Source organism: Myotis nattereri (assembly GCF_964212035.1).
Source record: "Myotis nattereri genome assembly, chromosome: 20".
NCBI classification, from domain to species: domain Eukaryota; kingdom Metazoa; phylum Chordata; class Mammalia; order Chiroptera; family Vespertilionidae; genus Myotis; species Myotis nattereri.
This window is the reverse complement of record NC_138096.1, coordinates 13,258,067-13,278,228: the sequence shown is the minus strand read 5'-3', so window position 1 is coordinate 13,278,228 and position 20,162 is coordinate 13,258,067. Positions and strand designations below refer to the sequence as shown.

Sequence of the window (20,162 nt, the reverse complement as noted above, 5' to 3'; positions counted from 1 at the left end):
AAGGAAAGGCTTTATTCTGCGTCCCTGGGCGGCCCACGGACCCCAAAGACAGGGCACGTGGATCCGCATCAACAGGGAGGGGGGCGCTTTTTTTATACAGCTGTTCAGTGAGGGTGGAGGAGCATGAGCTGTGGGAGTTCCCGCTGCGGGGGTCGTCACGGTTTCCAGGTGTCACCATCTGCCTGGTAGCTGACCTCTTAGGAATTCCAGGGTGGGACCGGTATCTGTGTAACCATTTACCTGGTGCACTGGCCTGTTACGGATTCTAGGAAGGGCCCAGTATTTATGTCACCATCTGCCTGATGCAGGCATGCATCAGCTTCTGGACCCCCTTTCGACCTAACAATATCCAGACCAGTTTTTGAGATAGTTCATACCTAAGATGACTAAGCTCCAAGGAAACCAAGCTACCTTGGTACTCTGCTCAATGGCCATGAAGCATAGGCCAAATTCCTTTGTGGCAGACTTCCTGTGAAAACTATCTTCAGGGCCTAGCCAATGACTCTTGTATTGAGCAACTTTTGCTAATAAATTCCGTGTCAAGAAGGAAATACCAGTTGTTTATTTTTTATTTCATTTCCCTTGCCTTTGGGATCCAAATTCACAAAACCACCACTGAAGATCAAGGTCTACAAGTTTAGTGCCCATGTTTTCTTGTCTATATCTTACTGTTCCAGTCAAACATTTGTGGACAAAAGGGGGCCACATGCTAATTGACTAACATAGGGAAGGCCCTGCATGGTGGCTTTGCAAACTCAGAGACCTACAGTTAGCACAAAGGATGGTCTGAAATGAAAACTTTTAAAACTGAAAAGCAGTCTAATGGTGGGTAGTCATGTCCTAGACAGGTATCTTCCCTGACAAAGATCAACTCTGACCTTGACTGAGCCTATTGTCTTTTTGCATCTAGGATGACATACCTTTGGAATGTCAGGGTAACCTGTAACTTCCCTTTTTCAGGACCCCTCAGGGCACAACCAAGGTGTCAGGGCAGCTCCATCCCCAGTGGGAGCTGTGCAGGAGGCAGCCAACTGATGACTTCCTTTCTCATCGATGTTTCTCTCTCTCTGTCCCTCTCCCTTCCTCTCTCTATGAGATTCAATAAAAATATGTTTTAAAAAGAGAAACACAAACATATTAAGAATTAATTTTATAATATGAGATATATATAAAAATATTTGTGTTTTGGATAATTTAGGAACATTTTTCAGATCTTGAATTCGACGATACTTACTATAAACTTTTATTCTTAGTACTTCTTGGTCAAACACATGTTCTCAATATAAATACAATACATATTTGTACTTTGAGTATATTCCTACATATATATATATCCATAGTAAACAAACTTTCATTTTTTTCCTAATTATCCTTTTGTTTTCTGTTGTCAGCTTTGTAAATCATCATGTAATGGAAGTAGCTAAAAGTTAGAATACTGCAGAACAGTAGCATCAGGAGAAAGAGGACAGAAAAAACCAGGTAGCCATTTGGACTGAAAAAAAAAAAAGTCATTAGAAATGATTGGTCACTTTGGTTAATTTAGTTAGTCAAACAATTTCTAAATTGCTAGCTACTATTCCACTGGCAGAGAACAAAGGTGAATAAGACATCTTGTCCACCCTCAAAATGTTTACCTTTTAGTGGTTGAGGCTGACCAGGCAGGAAAATAGACAGTATGATCGATAGCATGAGAGGCTGCTGCAAAAAGGTGAAGCCTGTTTCCCAAAGTTACTTAGGAACAACACATGGCTCTTCTCCTTTGCAGATTATTCGCACCATTAACCACCCATCAGAGCAACAAATTGAGGACTCAGTAATATTTAAAGTAGGGCTATAATTAATGATTTGTCTTGCATGTTGGTTTAACATTTTACAAAAAAAACCCCAAAAAACAAAAACAAAACCAGGCTCAGGACAGAGGAGCAAAGTTATTTGTGGTCCCAACTTTCATTTAAATATATAAAAGCCTAATGTGTAAAGTGTCCCCTCAGGAGTTCCACCAACTGGGAGTTTGATCACTCGCTGTGATGTGTGCTGACCACTAGGTGGTAGTGCGTAACAAAGGACAGCCCTGGCCAGCAGCCAGCAGCCAGGGAAGGGAGGCCCCGGCTGGCAGCTGGCAGCCAATAGGGACCCTACCTGTGCACAAATTTCATGCACTGGGCCTCTAGTATTAACATAAGACTTTTTATCCTGCTCTCCAAAGAAACTGGCATGGAGTCCAGGAAAATGCTTTTACAACCAGTTACCTGGGTGTATCTGGACAACGGCCATTGGTCCAGGGCTGATTCAGGGTCTGTGCGGGCACAGCCACCATCCCCTCTCGGTCCCACTGCCAGTCTACCTGCTGCCCTCAAGGTGGAGTTGAAAGACATGTTTGATGGGAAGAAGGTAGCTGTAGAGGGGGATAGAATAAAAGGGGAACCCAGCCCGGCCGGCGTGGCTCAGCAGTTGGGCATGACACATGAACCAGGAGGTCATGGTTCAATTCTTGGCCAGGGCACATTCCTGAGTTTCAGGCTGGATCCCTAGTGTGGGCATGAAGGAGACAGCTGATCAACAATTCTCTCTCATCATTGATGTTTCTCTCTCTTCTCTCTCTCTCTCTCTCTCTATCTATCTCTCCCCCCCCCCCGCTTCCCTCCTCTCTGAAATCAATTTAAAAAAATTAAAGAAGAAAATGTTTTAAAAAGAGGAACCTAGCTGCAGTAACTCCTCTCAGGAGTTCCCTCCTGCTGGGTCCCTGGCGTAACAGAGACAATTTCTGGACAGCATATAGGGCAGAGATATTAGGTGCCAGGAAAATGGGAGAGGGGCTTTTCCTTTTTAGCTACCACCTGTGTCTTTTACAACTTCTTTCTTTAAAGGCTGATTAGGCACAATTATTACCTGGGAATCACTCCAGAGATCTGTATTGCAAAGAGAGCTCTTAGGTCACAGAAACTGCAAATTAGAAAAATAATATTAACGATTAAATTAAGTACAATATATTAAGGCTCCCTCCACTATCTCTATGGTAATGATCAAATCATGTATCATCTTAGTTAATGCGTCACTTTCTTGACAAAGGAGAGAACAGATACATTTATATAACATCAGTGATTATTTTTCTATATGTGTGACTTAGGCTGCTTGCTACAGAATTCCTCGAGCTGGTCACTACAACCTCACCGACCTGCTAACAGTTTTATAACATTTTGAAAGTGGTTCCCAAAAGAAACGCAATAATGATATTAATAATAATTAACAATAAGTATTGACAAAAATAATGTTATTTTTTGACCATTAATACTTACTGCAAATAATACTAATTGAGTATTTGCTATGTACCAGGCAATGTACCAAATGCTCTACTTGACTTATTTTGGCTAATCCTTATAGCAACCGTTCCTTTTAGATGAGGAAATGGAGACTCAGATAGGTGAAGCGATTTATAAATGTTTACACAGTTGTAAGTAGTAAAGCTTGGATTTGAATTCAAGGTTTTCGGATCAAAGTGCATGTGATGTTTACCTGATGTAGGGTAACTCCTCCAGGTAGCTGAGAATGTCAGGAGGTCGATATAGGAAACTGTGTTATTATTTCTATAGTTACTGAGTCTCTCTTATAAGTTAGCACATTGCTCGAAATGAGACAGGATATAGCTAAATAAACATTAATAATATGATTTTACCTACCTTCATGTCGCAGGAGGAGAGTAGAAGGAACTTTTTTATTGAGTGTTTGCCAAGTGCCCAGCAAAGTTAGGGATTTTAACCCAGGTACTTCATTTAATCCCCAGAATACTATAAAATAGGTTTTATTGACTCATTTTACAGACAAAGAAATAACCTCAAAGAGACAAAGCAATTTGCATAAGACTGCATAGCTACTAGTGCAAAATTAAGACTCAAAGTGCCTTTGCTGGTTTGGCTCAGTGGATAGAGTGTCAGCCTGCAGACTGAAGAGTCCTGGGTTCAACTCCAATCAAGGGCACATGCCCAGGCTGTGGGTTTGATCTTCAGTGGGGGTGGGCAGGAGGCAGCCAATCAATGATTCTCTCTCATCAATGAAGTTTTACTCCCTCTCCCTTCCTCTCTGAAATCAATAAAAATATATTAAAAAATAAACATAAAAATATATTAAAAAAAAAAGACTCAAAGCAAAGTAGGCTTTCTAGCACAATGTCCTCAAGGTCCATCCATGACGTTGAAATGGAAAGATGTTCTTTTCTTATAGCTGAGTAATATTCCATTGTATATATGTACCACATCTCTCACTGATTCATTCATCCTTGCTGGACACTTAGGTTATTGTCAAGTCTTGCCTATTGTAAATAATGCTGCAATAAACATGGAGGTAGAGGTATCTTTTTGAAATAGTGTTTTGTGGAACTCTTCTGTTAATGGTGACCCCAGACTCTATGACATTTTTGATTCTTTTGCTAAGTCAGAAAATTACTTTAATAGCTATGATATATATATTTACAGAATCAGTGTAGAATAGCTGTTGGTTTCCTCATAATTATCAGAATTATTTATAGTTGAGGTCTTGGCTAAATGGGGCTGAAATCAACTAAAGGTCTTGGATTGTTGGCTCAGAAGTCATCCTAGGAAGCACGCCTTGTTGATATATGTCATGCTTAGCTTTTATGAAATGACCTGGTCCTTTTTATTAAAAACGTCTTTTTATTCATTCTTTGGAGGCTTGAATGACTTTGGCAGCATTCATCAAACACCTTCCAGCTCCTGACTTTTACCACTTCTTCAGCATTCAGTTCTGACTGCATCCATTTCAACTTCGTCTGTTCTTTTCTAAGTTGCTTTCATAACATGAAATCATCCAGATTGTTTTCTCTCTCTTCTCGGAGGTGTTTTAATGCTGATGAAGTCTGAGCTGTACAAGTCTTGTACTGACAAGAGCCTCATCAAACTCATAAAATTGTTTACAGGTTTGGCTGGCATAATTTTTTCCTGCAGAGAGAGCTGTTATAACCATAGTGTTTAATTCATGTCCTGTCCTGTCATCAGTCGCCCTCATCACCTTAGTAATTCCTAGAACTGGGCAAACTCCTCATGGTTCACATGCCACTGGGCACCACCATATTGGACCTACATCTTTCATTCTTCCTACTAGGAATTTCTTTCCCTCTTGACTTAGTGATATTGACATGTCTTCCTGTAACGTATTTCTTTTGGACTTTGCAGAGTGAAGTATTCTATCTTGTCATTATACCTTTAAACAAATTCCCTGTGGAATTGTTCTTCCGCACCCCTGGATATAATACTGTGTGTAATATCTGTACCATTCTTTGTGCTCTTCTCAGGCTAATATTTTGTTAGGAACTATACTTTCATCACAACACTCCCCTTGTAAAGATGCTAAGGAGGCATGGTTTGAAATTGACTTCACCATTATGCCTTACCTTAGTCTGCCTCCTTTGTTTTCTACCTTCCTCACTCAAGGTATTTTCCACCTTCCTTCATGATCCACAAGCCATAGACATTTCATTATTAGCGTGGCTTCTGAAGGGTGTACTCTAGTCCTCTGGCAATGTAAATTCTACCAATGTTCCTTATTCCCCATGACGTTTTCTTCTGATTCTCAAAATAGCATTGATATTTCCCATCTTTGAATTATTATTCTGCTCATTAATAATACAAATTATTATATTTACAAATATCTCAGTATTGCTCTGATTTAACCTCCCTTGGTTTGTTTGTGTCTTCCCCACTCCTTCTTCCCCAACCAGTTTAATTATAAGTGCCTTGAAGGCTGAGATTGTGCTTATGTTCTATTTGCATCTGTCATAACCAAGGAACACAGTAATTGTGAATTGATTATTTAATGTTTAACATGAAATCTTATCTTCCACCCCCATACAATGCTTATTGTGATTGCCACAAAAATTAGAAAGCAGATGTGTAAACCATAACAAAAATTGAATATCTAGGTGATACCAAATCAAATTAAATTAACACAGACAACAGCATGATGATTACCAGAGGAGAAGAGGTGGGAGAGGTAGAAGAGGGTATGAGGGGGAAATGGTAGTGGAAGAAGACTTGATTTGGGAACACACAATACACTATATAGATGATGTATTAGGAATTGTACACCTGAAACCTACATAATTTTATTAACCAATGTCACCCCAATAAATTAAATTAAAAACTTAAATTTAAAAATAAAAATGTAATTTGGTGGAATTAATGCTAAAATGATTATAATAAAACATTTATATTCACCTATAGTTTGGATCCAGGATCTTCACTCGAAACACATACATTCCAGCATGCTGAAGAGGCCAAACTAAATGGTTACGGTTAGACTTGTTGATGATCTCATACGGTTGACTCAAGTCTCCTGGTTTTCCAATGCCATAAGAAAAACAGTGCTTATAGTTCTGAATAGGAAACAAAGACAAAAACCCACTTGATCAAGCCATCGATAGCCTCTGAGAAAGCAAATCTCCCCTAGCCTCATGAATGACACCTCCTTTCTAGCCAAGGACTTCTTGGAATAGTATGTCAGCCATGTCTAGAAACGTGAATCCTGTCTTGAGTTGTATGTGTGTAGCCAATAATTCAGTACCATTTCTCCCTTTCCTTCTCAAGCTCTAACATTAACTTGGCAGAACCTGTGAAAATGGCAGTTTTCCTTTTGAGTCCTTCAGTTTTTCTTCTGAGAATTTACATCTCTAGAGTTACCACCCAGATCTTTTATGCAGGCTATTCATCCTGTAGAGTCAGGACTATGCAGCAATCAGCATGGCTCCAGGAACTGGAATGCTATTTCACTCCAAATATATGTTTCAGGGAAAGAGCGCCACTGGTGGCCATGTTCAGATAATATACCCTCAGGAAGGGTAGCTTTGCTCACCCAGACATAACTAGTCTTTGCAGGTACCTGCGTTCCATTATACTCAGACTCCAGACTGAATGCACCCTTCTGGTGCAGAGCTTTGTGTCTCCATACAGTAGGAGTGAGTATTTAGGGCCTGGTGTGGGCACTCCAAACCTTTCTTGAATGTAAGCCACTATTTCACTGGTTCTAAAATGTGGTCCCTAGATCAGCAGTAGCAGCATCACCTGTGAACTTGTTAGAACTGCAGATTTTGAGGTCCCTCCCCAGATCTGTTGAACCAGTAACTTTGGAGGTAGGGTCCAGAGACCTGTTCTAGCTGTGGTCGGCAAACTCATTAGTCAACAGAGCCAAATGTCAACAGTACAATGATTGAAATTTCTTTTGCGAGCCAAATTTTTTAAACTTAAACTATATAGGTAGGTACATTGTTATTAACTTAATTAGGGTACTCCTAAGCTTGCCTTTGCTAAAAAACGTCCTCAATCTGATTGAGGTACATTCGCTGAGGTCGACCCCTTCCAACTCTCCCATCCACACTCGTCTTGTTTCGTCTATCTCCTTTCTGAAAACTGACTTCTGCGCATGGGCCACGAAGTTTCAATCGCACTGTACGTGTACACCCACATGTGGTATTTTGTGGAAGAGCCACACTCAAGGGGCCAAAGAGCCGCATGTGGCTTGCGAGCCACAGTTTGCCGACCACTGCCCTAGGTGATTCTGATGTGCATTAACATCTGAGAAACACTGCACTGTAGCATACTGACTGGGGCACGCTCCAGGACTTTAATTAACAGGCCACCTGTTAATTACATGACACAAGTCATGTGTTATTTTGGCAAAATCCTAGAACATTTGGGTGCCCTGTGTGAGATTTGGGCAAACAGAATGTCACACCTATCCTCAACCCCAGGCCCTTCAACAAAAGTCATAGGGCAAGTTTCTTTTTTAACTGACTCCATGACTAGTTAAATTCCTTATGCTTTAAAAAAATATATATTTTATTGATTTTTTTACAGAGAGGAAGGGAGAGGGATAGAGAGTTAGAAACATCGATGAGAGAGAAACATTGATCAGCTGCCTCCTGCACACTCCCTACTGGGGATGTGCCCGCAACCAAGGTACATGCCCTTGACTGGAATCAAACCTGGGACCCTTCAGTCTTCAGGCCGACTCTCTATCCACTGAGCCAAACCGGTCAGGGCTTCCTTATGCTCTCTTAATAGTGGAATTAATACTCTATAAAAAGGTAGATGGCTATACTTTATTAATTAGTTCCACAGATATTTATTGAGCACTCATAATGGGTAGATGGTGGGGATACAGCAGTGAACAAAACACACACAATTTTGTTCGCTTATGCAGCTTATATTACAGTTGGGGAGCCAGACGATAAATGGGATAAATAAGCAGACTACATACCCAATGTGTCAATGAGTGACAAATGCTAATGACATTAAAGGAAATTGGGAAGGAAGATATGGACTGTCATGGGGTGATGGTTAACTTTTTCTATAGAGTGGACAGGAAGTCTTCATTGACTAGTTGATTTCTTTTAAAATGTATTTTTATTGATTACAGAGAGGAAGAGAGAGGGAGAGAAAGATAAAAACATCAATGATGAGCCCAAACTGGTTTGGCTCAGTGGATAGAGAGTCGGCCTGCAGACTGAAGGTCCCAGGTTCGATTTCGGTCAAGGACACATGCCGGGGTTGTGGGCTCCATCCCAGTGTGGGGTGTGCAGGAGGCAGCTGATCCATGATTCTCTCTCATCATTGGTGTTTCTATCTCTCTCTCCCTCTCCCTTCCTCTCTGAAATCAATAAACATATATTAACAACAACAACAACAACAAAACCCCCCAAAACATCAATGAAGAGAGAGAATCATTGATCGGCTGCCTCCTGAACACTGGGATGGAGCCCGCAACCTGGACCTGTGCCCTGACAGAATCAAACTGTGACCTCCTGGCTCACAGATCGACGCTCAGACACTGAAACACACTGGCTGGGCTTGACCACTTGACATACACATATATATGGTTTGTTTGTTTTTTTTGACTAGTTGATTTTTAAGTAAAGACCTGGAAGAGGAAGCTTTCTAGTCATAGGGGAGGGGCATAGCAAATAATGAAGGCTTTGCTGTAACTGAGATGGGAACCATTTCATGGTTTTGAGCAGAAGAGTGACATGTTCTTGTTTATGTTTTGGAAGGAACACTAGCTGCTGTGTTGTGACAAGATTCGTGATGGGCAAGGCTGAGGCACGGAGACCAGCAGGGATTCTGCTGTTCTAACCCAGATGGTTGGTGATGGAGGAGCAGGGTGGTGGCAATTGGGGTGGTGAGGATGACCAATTCAGAATATACTTTGAAGGAAGAGCCAACAGATTTCCTGGAGACCAAATGTGGGCGTGAGATGACGCTCAGAGGCTTCTTTCCTGATCAAGCTGCAAGGATGGGATTCCCACTCACCGCGGCGGGAAGGACGCTGGGGTATGTTTGTAGGATGGATAGTAGGAGCTCAGTTGGGACATGTTAAGTTTGAGATGTTAATGGAAGCACCATAAATTTTCTTTAACACGAGGCTATTTGTCTTGTCTTAGTAAAAAAATAAGACCCTCTCTTCGCCTCTTGCTCTCTAGCTACTACACTATGTCATTCTCCCCTTTGCCTCAAAACTCCTCAGCGGAGATGGCTATTCTCGCTGCTTTGAATTCATTGTTTCCACATTAATTAAACCCACTTCGGTAAGTTTTTGTCTCTCACACTGCACCTAAATGGATCCTTCAAGGTTACTAGTTATCTCCATGCTGCTAAAGTACATGATCAGAGGAGAAGACAAGATGGCGGAGGAATAGGCAGACACATCCCAAGGCTTGTTCTGGAGAAAATAGAATGAGCAGCTGAAACAAATAACATCTATCCTGAATTGGCGAAGGTGACTCAGCTGGTGAGACAGTTTGCAGCTGGGAAGGGCAGAGTTCCCCTGGAAAGGGTACCCTTAGGTAACACCTGGGACTCTACAGACACCCTTGCCAGGGACCTGCTACCTCGGCTGCGGTTCCACGGTCACCGAGTCTCCAGCCCCCTTGGGCACAGGTTCCTGTGAATTCTGAAGCACGCTCCCCTCTGACCAGCCCAACGCTTGAGTCCAGTGCATTGCAACCATGTGAGCAGCACGCTCCTGTCCAAGGAGCATCAGCCCTGCGAGCAGCCTTCCCCAGGCCTAAAAGCAGCAGCCTCATGTGGCCAGTTCCTGTACAAGGAGCAGCAGCTGTGTGAGCGGCCCGCTCCCCCGTCCAAGGGGCAAAAACCATGCGAGCAGCCCGACCCTCCCGAGGGGCAGCAGCCGCACGAGCAGTCTGCCAACGTCTGAGGAGCAGCAGCTCTGCGCAGCCTGTCCCCATCCGAGGAGCAGCAGCTGCGCACAGCCCGCACCATGCACCAGTCCGAGGAGCAGCAGGTGCGCAAGCATCCTGCCCTCGTCCAAGCAGTAGCAGCCGCATGAGCAGCCTGCCCAATCCGAGGAGCAGCAGTTGTGTGAGCAGCCCGCTCCCATCCAAGGAGCAGCAGACACATGTGCACCTCGCTCCCACCCAAAGAGAAGCAGCCACGCAAGCAGCCCACCCCTCGCCCGAGGAGCAGCAGCCACACGAGCAGACAGCCCCCGTATGAGGAGCAGCAGCTGCAGGTGCAGCTCACTCTGGCCCAAAGAGCTGCAGCCGCCTGAGCAGCTCACCCCTGTCTGAAGAGTAGCAGCCACACGAACAGATAGACTGACCACATCTGAGGAGCGGCAGCCTTGCGCAGCCCACATGGGTCCAAGGAGCAGCAGCCACATACAGTCTGCACCTGTCCGATGAGCAGCAGCTGTGTGAGCATCCCACCCCCATTTGAGGAGCAGCAGCCGCACGGGCAGCTCACTCCCGCCTGAGGAGCAGCAGCCACACAAGCAGCCCATCTCCCATCTGAAGTGTAGCAGCTGTGCAAGCAGCCCACACCTGTATAAGGAGCAATAGACCTGTAAGCAGCCTGCCCCTGTCCAAAGAGTGGTAGCCTCATGAACAGCCTGCCCAATCTGAGGAACAGCAGCAGCATGCAGCCAGCCCCGATCCAAGAAGCAGCAGCCACGTGAGCAGTCCACGGCCATCCGAGGAGCATAAGCCATGTGAACAGCCCGCTCCTATCCAAGGAGCAGCAGCCACGCTCAGCCTGCCCCCACCTGAAGAGCAGCAGCCTAGTGATCAGCCCACCCCTGTCCAAGGAACAGCAGCTGGGCAAGCAGCCATAGGAGACACCACTTCTGCGAATAGCACGCACTAGCGGAGCCACTGCCAACTGAGGAGCAGCCACTATTGCGACCATTTGAGGGGCAACTGCAGCCCGAGGAACCACTGCCACCCAAGGAGCAGCCCCTGCACGACTCGACATCTAGATCAGTTGGGGAGACCAAAAATGGGTAGACAGAAAAAAACCCCAAAGGAAAGAAAAGGATGAATCACCAGAAAAGTGGCTAAGTGAAACAGAGGCATGCAATAGGTCAGAAAAAGAATTCAGAATAAGGGTCCTAGAGTGCATAAACCGGATGGAGGAAAAGAATCAACAACTTATGCAAGAATCAAGAAGAAATGGATGAAAAAATCAACAACTTATGTAAGAATCAAGAAGAAATGAATAGTGATATAGGTGCAATAAAAAACAACATGGAAAGTTTCAAAAGTAGACTAGGAGAAGCAGAGGACCAAATTAGCGAATTAGAAGACAGGGAAGCAAAACACACCCAAACTGAACTGCAATTGGAGAAAAAAATTAAAAGACAGGAGGAGAGTCTAAGGGAGCTATGGGAAAACATGAAACGAAGCAACATACGAATAATAAGGGTGCCAGAACAACAGAAAGAGGAACAAGTCTTAGAAAACATATTCAAGGAAATAGTGTCCAAAAACTTCCCTGATGTGGGGAAGAAAAAAAGTCATACAAGCACAGAGAGTCCCAAACAAGATGAACCCGAAAAGACCCACACCAAGACACATCATAATTATGATGGCAAATGTTCAGGACAAAGAGAGAATCTTAAAGGCTGCAAGAGAGAGACAGAAAGTTACATACAAGGGATCTCCCATTAGATTATCAAATGATTTCTCAACAGAAACACATCAGGCCAGAAAATAATGGAAGAAAATTTACAAAGTGATGTAAAGCAAGGGACTGAATCCAAGAATACTCTATCCAGCAAGGCTATCGTTCAAAATTGAAGGGGAAATAAGGCTATTCACAGACAAAAAAAGGCTAAGGGAGTTTATCACTACCAAACCAGCAATGCAAGAAGTGCTAAAGGGACTGGTGTAAAAAAAAAAAAGAAATAAAAAGGTAAGAAAGAACACAGGCACAAAAAATAAAAATGGCTACAAACAAGTACTTGTCGATAATAACTTTAAATGTAAATGGACTAAATGCTCAAATCAAAAGACATTGAATGGCTGAATGCATAAAAAAACATGACCCATACCTTTGCTGTCTACAAGAGAACCACCTCAGAAGAAGAGACTCACACAGAATGAAAGTGAAGGGATGGAAAAATATCTTTCAGGCAAATGGAAAGGAAAAAAAACCTGGGGTAGCAATACTTATATCGGACAAAATAGACCTCAAAGTGAAGACCATAATAAGAGATAAGGAAGGCCACTTCATAGTACTAAAGGGACTGATACAACAAGAGGATATAACCCTGATAAACATACATGCACCCAATGTAGGAGCACCCAAATACATAAAAAAAACTCCTGGAAGATATCAAGGGAGAGATCGACAACAATACAATCATAGTAGGGGACTTTAATAGACCAGTGACATCACTGGATAAATCCTCTAAACAAAAAATCAGCAAAGAAACAGCAATCCTAAATGACTCTCTAGATCAGATGGACTTAATTGACATCTTCAGAACGTTTCACCTCAAAGCCGCAGAATATACGTTCTTCTCAAGTGCACATGGGACATTTTAAAAATAGACCACATATTGGGTCACAAGCAAAGTCGCCCCAAATTCAAGAAGATTCAAATCATACCAAGCATCTTCTCAGACCACAATGGCATAATATTAGAAATAATCTACAATAAAAACAATCCAAAACACTCAAACATTTGGAAGCTGAATAGCATGTTATTAAATATTGATTGGGTTACCAATGAGATCAAAGAAGAAATTAAAAACATCCTGGAAACTAATGACAATGAAAACACAACAATCCAAAACCTATGGGACACAATGAAAGCAGTCCTGAGAGGGAAATTTATAGCTCTACAGGCCTACCTCAAAAAGCAAGAAAAAAATTGTAGTAAATCATCTAACTCTACAACTCAAGGAATTAGAAATAGAACAACAAGAGAAGCCAAGATTGAGCACAAGGAAGGAGATAATAAAGATCAGAGTAGACAAGTAGTTAACATAAATATCTGAAAACACACTCTAGAGATAAACCCTGTTAATGTAAAGAATGTGGGAGAACCTTATTTATCTTTCAGCTGTGCAATCACATAGGATGCTCCAGATTGGGGATGGGCCCTAGAAATGTCAGGAGTGTTAGAAAGCATTCATTTCTTCCAGTGTATTATATAGAATGAATGAACTCACACTGAAGAGAGGCCTTGTCAGTATAAACATTGTAGAAAAGCCTTGGGTTGCCCTAGTTCTTTACAAAATCATACCCAAGAATAAGTCTACGAATATAAGGAGTGTGGGAGAGCCTTTCTTGGACATGTAAGAACGTACATGGAGAGAGCATATAAATATAGAGAATGTGCAAAAGCCTTCAGCCATCCCTTTTTCTTGAAAAGACCATGAAAAAAACCTCAAAGTTGAGAGAATTCTATTGAATGTAAACGATGTAGGGAAACCTTCATTTAGCCTCATATCCCCACAATGCCATGTGAGTATGTACACTGAATAGGTATTGTATAATGCTAGTGAAGACAAACTTTTAACAAATACTTTCAGAGGAGCTTGTAAACTGCACTGGAAGGCAATCGTATTGCTGTAACTAGTATATGTAAGCCCAGTGCAAATTAATTCCTATACTTCCAAAAATTCACAACATGAAAGAAATGCTATAAGCATTTAGACATCTATTGTCATTAACACTGACTTATACTCAAAGTGATTCTCTGTAGTACATAATTCTACTTTTGCAAGTAGAGATTATATAATTCTGTAGAGACTGTAAGCCAGAGTTTGTAAGTTTAACAGGTATTTTTTTTTCCTTTTAGTCAGATAATAAACATTTATTACATCCATGGGTGAATGGAAGTGGTTTACTAATATGCAAGTAGGTTTAACTTTTATGTAATTTTTGTAATTGTTCTGTAAGGAAAGGAACATTGAAAAATGGTACTTGGGTATTTGTTCTTTTTTCCCTATTGGCCTCCTGTGACATGTATTGAATGAATATACTTCACCCATATATATAATCTATTTTAACAGAAAAGTGCCTTTTCATTGGCCTGAAGAGCCTTACTCCATTTTCCTGTAAATACATGTTTTTTAGTTTTTCAATTACAGTTGACATTCAGTATTATTTGTCAATAAATATTTGCGATATATTTGTAAAAAAAAAAAAAAAAGATCAGAGTAGAAATATATGACATAGAGACCAAAAAAATAATACATAAGATCAATGAAACCAAGAGCTGGTTCTCTGAAAGGATAAACAAGATTGACAAACCTCTAGCCAGGCTCACCAAGAAGCAGAAAGAGAGGACCCAAATAAACAAAATCAGAAATGATAGAGGTGAAATAACAACAGACCCCACAGAAATACAAATGATTATTAAAAAATACTATGAGCAACTCTACTCCAACAAACTACACAACCTGGAGGAAATGGACATATTCCTAGAAAAATATAAACTTCCAAAACTCAATCAGGAAGAATCTACAAATCTCAATAGGCCAATAACTATGGAAGAAATTGAAGCAGTCATCAAAAAGCTCCCAGCAAACAAAAGCCTGGGACCAGACGGCTTCACAGGGGAGTTTTACCAAACATTCAAAGAAGAACTAAAACCTATCCTCCTCAGACTACTACAAAAAATTCAAGAGGAAGGAACACTTCCAAGCTCATTCTATGAAGCCAGCATCACCCTAATAGCAAAACCAGGTAAAGACAACACAATGAAAGAGAATTACAGGCCAATATCCCTCATGAACATAGATGCCAAAATCCTCAACAAAATCTTAGCAAATCGGATCCAGCAGTACATCAGAAAGATCATACACCATGACCAAGTAGGATTTATCCCAGGGATGCAAGGATGGTACAATATCCGCAAATCAATAAACGTGATACATCACATAAACAAATTGAGAGAAAAAACCCACACAGTCATATCAATTGATGCAGAAAAAGCATTTGACAAAATCCAACACCCATTTTTGATAAAAACTCTCAGCAAGGTGGGAATAGAAGGATCATACCTCAACATAATAAAAGCCATATATGACAAACCCACAGCCAACATCATAATCAATGGGCAAAAACTAAAACCATTTCCCTTAAGAACAGGAACAAGACAGGGATGCCCACTCTCCCCACTCCTGTTCAACATAGTACTGGAAGTATTAGCCATTGTGATTAGACAAGAAGAAGAAATAAAAGGCATCCAAATTGGAAAAGAAGAAGTAAAACTGTCCTTATTCGCAGATGACATGATATTGTACATAAAAAACCCTAAAGACTCCATCAAAAAACTATTAGACTTAATAAATGAATTCGGCAATGTAGCAGGATACAAAATCAATGCCAAGAAATCTGTGGCATTTCTATACACCAATTGTGAACTTACAGAAACAGAGACTAAAAAAACAATCCCATTTACCATCACACCAAAAAAATTAAGATACCTAGGAATAAACCTAACTAAAGAGGTAAAAGACCTCCACTCAGAAAACTACAGGACATTGAAAAAAGAGATAGAGGAAACAGATAGATGGAAAAACATACCATGTTCGTGGATTGGTAGAATCAACATCATTAAAATGTCCATACTACCCAAAGCAATCTATAAATTCAACGCACTTCGCATTAAAATACCAACAGCATATTTCACAGACCTAGAACGAACTCTCCAAAAATTCATCTGGAATAAAAAAATATCCCCAATAGCTGCAGCGATCCTGAGAAAGAAGAACAAAGAAGATGGGATCTCAATACCTGATATCAAGCTGTATTACAAAGCCACGGTTCTCAAATTGCCTGATACTGGCACAAAAACAGACATATAGATCATTAGAATAGAATAGAGAATCCAGAAATCAACCCGAACTAATATGCTCAATTAATATTTGACAAAGGAGGCAAGAACATACAATGGAGTCAAGACAGTCTCTTCAGTAAATGGTGTTGGGAAAATTGGACAGATAGATCCCAAGAAACCAGAAACACCAATCAGAAAGGATATATGCATCCCTATGTTCATAGCAGCATAATTTACCATAGCGAAGATCTGGAAACAGCCTAAGTGCCCATCAGCAGATGATGGATTTGAAAACCGTGGTACACACAATGGAATACTACGCTGCTGTAAAAAAGAAGGAATTCTTACCATTTGCAACAGCATGGATGGAACTGGAGAGCATTATGCTAAGTGAAATAAGCCAGTCAATGAAAGAAAAATACCACGTGATCTCACTCATTTATGGATAATAAAGACTATTATAAACTAATGAACAAAAATAGATACAGAGGCAGAGCAGCATCAAACCGACTGTCAAACTACAGCGGGAAGGCTAAGGAGGGTCGGGGGATTGGAAGGGGGTGGTAAGAGATCAACCCAAGGACCTGTATGCATGCATATAAGCATAACCAATGGACATAAGACATTGGGGGGTAGAGGAGGTCGGGGGAATGTCAAGGGGGGGGGACATATGTAATACACTTTGTAATACTTTAAGCAACAAAACAAAATTAAAATAAATAAAGTACATGATCAGTTTCAATGCTCACCATAGTTGACCCGTCTTAGTGTGGACTTGACACAGTGGATCCCTCCCTCCTGTAAGACTTGCTTTACATGTTGTCTGTCTGGAAAACCACGCTCACCTGGCTTTCCTCCTGCTTCTTGGATTTTTCTCTCTCATCTCCTTTGACCTCCTCATTCCCCCGTCTCTAAATAGTTGAATGACCCAACATTTAGTTCTCTTCTTTTTGCCTCTAGATCAGGGTTTCCTACACTTATTTTGTGTGTGTACGAGTTTTTTATGTGGGTCCTTTTGTCAGTCTGATAAAATCTATGGATTACCAAGGATGCCTTCTTAGAATAATGTTTTTAAAATTGTGTCTACAAGGGAAACTAGTTATAAAGAATTATAGCCGATAAAATGTTAAAAACAATAAGGTATTACATTATAATTTAAAAGATGTGCTTCTTTAAATACGGGATCTAACGCCAGATTTAACAAGCACCATAATTACTTTGGTGTAGTTGGAAGCAAGTTCATTAGGTAAGGAGGAGGATGGGTGAAGAGGTGTTGGAGATTTTAGGAGAGAGGAGAGAGTATACACTAGCTACTTATGAGACGGGGAGAGCGAACAAACTAGAGAAATACAGTTATATTTTTGGGCAGTGTGATGGGACCTTTTCAGTCATGACATGAAAATGAAACAAGTCAGCATGAGTATGTTTTTCTCTGACCACAGTCAGCTGCTAAGGTGGATAGTTGAATTTAACCAGGGTTGTGATTTAGTCACACAAATATGAAGGAGTAAGAGGGGCAAAGGAATTGAGGGTACCTATTAATAGTGATATAATTGTTGGCCATGGAATTATAGCTGGATAAAGAGGGGAAGATAACCTGGGAGTGTGGTGAGGGTCGTAAGATCACTAGATTGAAGGTTAGGCTGGGGTTGAAGGATGGTTTAAAGTGTTGTTAGAGCCAAGCTTCTAGAGCAAGCATGTCAAACTCAAAGGCCAACACGGGCCAAATAAACAAGGTTTAAGTGTCTGTGGGCTGTAAAAAAACAAATGCTTCTATTTCCATAGAAACATAGGTTTATTTCAAAGGAGACATACTGAGTACAAAGGGCCGAAATAAATGAGCCATCGTTAACATAAAATAATAGAACATTTTAATAAAAATTAATATTTTTTCTTGAACATTAACTTACCAGACACTGAATAACTGCATAAATTAATAAGCGTAATGCAAATAAACCTATTTTTCTTGTTCTCTGAAAGTGAAATATTTCTTCTTGCTCACACCAAACAAGTCAGTCAGTACAAGACTAATGACGTGGCCATCGGCTGCTAAGATATTCGCTGCTAGTATTATTGGAGAGAAAAGGTGCGCCTGCGTGTAAGGAGCGTAAGGGAAATGAAGGCAACACGATTATTGTAATCAGTCATTAGTGAACATTGTAGCTTGTTATTAATAATGATGTATAACAGGATATTGTAAAAATTAAGTTATGAAATTTTTATTAAAACGTTTCTTACATACCACTATATTGGCTGGGCCACAGAAATATTCACTGTGGGCTTCATGCGGCCCGTGGGCCACGAGTTTGACATGCTTGGTCTAGAGTTATGTTGCTGGAAAGTGAGGGAATAGTGGATGGAGAGTGGAATGTTTGGAATACAGAGGACAATACACATCATTTGTATGTATCTTTGTCTTGACATGCATAGATTCTGATGCAGAAGCAAAGTAACATTGTGATTTTAGGATGAACATTTTATAGGCTGAGGTACCTTCTCTGTCACTTTTTATTCATAAGATATGATCTGATTCTCCAAATAACATACATTAATTTCAATTTAAGAAAATTCAATTGCAAAAAATTAAAAACAGTCTAGGGTTGATAATTGGCATTAAGAAATATTCTTCTTCCTGGCCGGTGTGGCTCAGTGTTTGAGGGTCGAACTATGAACCAGGAGGTCAAGGTTCAATTCCCGGCCAGGGCACATACCTGGCAGGCTCCATCCCGAGTGTAGGGCACACAGGAGGCAGCCAATCAGTGATTCTCTCTCATCATTGATGTTTCTATCTCTCTCTCCCTCTCCCTCTCCCTTCCTCTCTCTGAAAGAAATAAAATGATATGAAAATAAATAAATAAATAAAGCAGTTAGCAAAGTAAAATTTTACTTACCTCAGGTCCCCAAACTTCGTCTAATGAGAGGTTCTTGTTACGCGTGATCATTGAATTCCACGTCTGGGCCTCATTTAAACAACCACTCTGTCATGATATATATATGTATGTATAGTATATCAATTTATTCATAAGTACCTCATATATTTTAATGCCATTGAAAAGTATATTTAAAAAATGTTAAATTATTTAAATGTTTGCTGATACACAGAGAAACAATAGACTTCTGTATATTGACCTTGTACGGAGAGAACTTCTTCATTAAATTTGAGCTGTTTCACATGAACAGTTATGTTACCTGTGAATATGACAGTTTCAGTTTTTCCTTTCCAATTCTTTTACTTTTTATATAGTTTTATTGTTTATAGTTTGCCGCTTTACAAAGATCAGGAACAATATTGTGCTGAAGTAGTGGTAATTGGCACTCTTATTTCATTCCTGATTTTAGGTTTTCAAATTTTCACCTTAAGTATGATGTTTTCTATAGGGTTTTTAAATCTATATTTTATTAGATTAAGGAAGTTACCATCCATTTATAATTTTCTAAGATTTATTTTAAAAATAATGTTAGGCCTAGCCACTTTGGCTCAGTGGCTAGAGGGTCACCCTGCGGACTGAAGGGTCCCAGGTTCGATTCCCAGTCAGGGCACATGACCAGGTTGCCAGCTCGATCCCAGTGTGGGGCATGTAGGAGGCAGCTGATCAGTGATTCTCTCTCATCATTGATGTTCCTCTCTCTCTCTCCTCTCCCTTCCTCTCTGAAAAGCAATAAAAAAATAAAATAGGTAAAGAAAAATAATGTTATATATGGATGATAATTTTGTAGTCAAATAACATTTCATCAACTATTATAATTTTCTTCATTCCAGTAATATAGTGGATTACTTTGATTTCCAACTCTTCTATGTGAAATGAACAAAACTTGGTCCATTTATTGATTTTTCTTTTTCTTTTTCTTTTTTAGAGAGAAAGAGCAAAACATCAATTAGCTGCTTCCTGCACGACCCCTACTGGGGATCAAATCCGAAACCTAGGCATGTGCCCTGACCAGGAATTAAACTGGCAACCTTTTGGTGCATGGGATGATGCCCAACCAATTGAGTCACACCAGCCAGGCAGGATATAATATTTTTAATATATTGATGAGTTCTGTTACTAGTTTGTTTTGGTGTTTTGT

At 40.6% G+C, this 20,162-nt stretch overlaps 1 protein-coding gene across 1 annotated transcript in view; it reads right to left on the bottom strand.

Annotated features, from left to right (window-relative positions):
- The window catches only part of LOC308535580 (cation channel sperm-associated auxiliary subunit epsilon-like), a gene marked incomplete at its 5' end in the record, with an annotated part of 85,217 nt that continues 65,055 nt past the window's right edge, over nt 1-20,162 (bottom strand). Inside the window, 4 exons of the mRNA XM_081114522.1 lie at nt 1-1,492; nt 2,890-2,943; nt 6,228-6,385; nt 18,986-19,072. Coding sequence (XP_080970648.1) covers nt 1,363-1,492; nt 2,890-2,943; nt 6,228-6,385; nt 18,986-19,072 — 429 coding nt within the window. The 3' untranslated portion in view covers nt 1-1,362. The remainder of the gene's footprint in view (nt 1,493-2,889; nt 2,944-6,227; nt 6,386-18,985; nt 19,073-20,162) is intronic.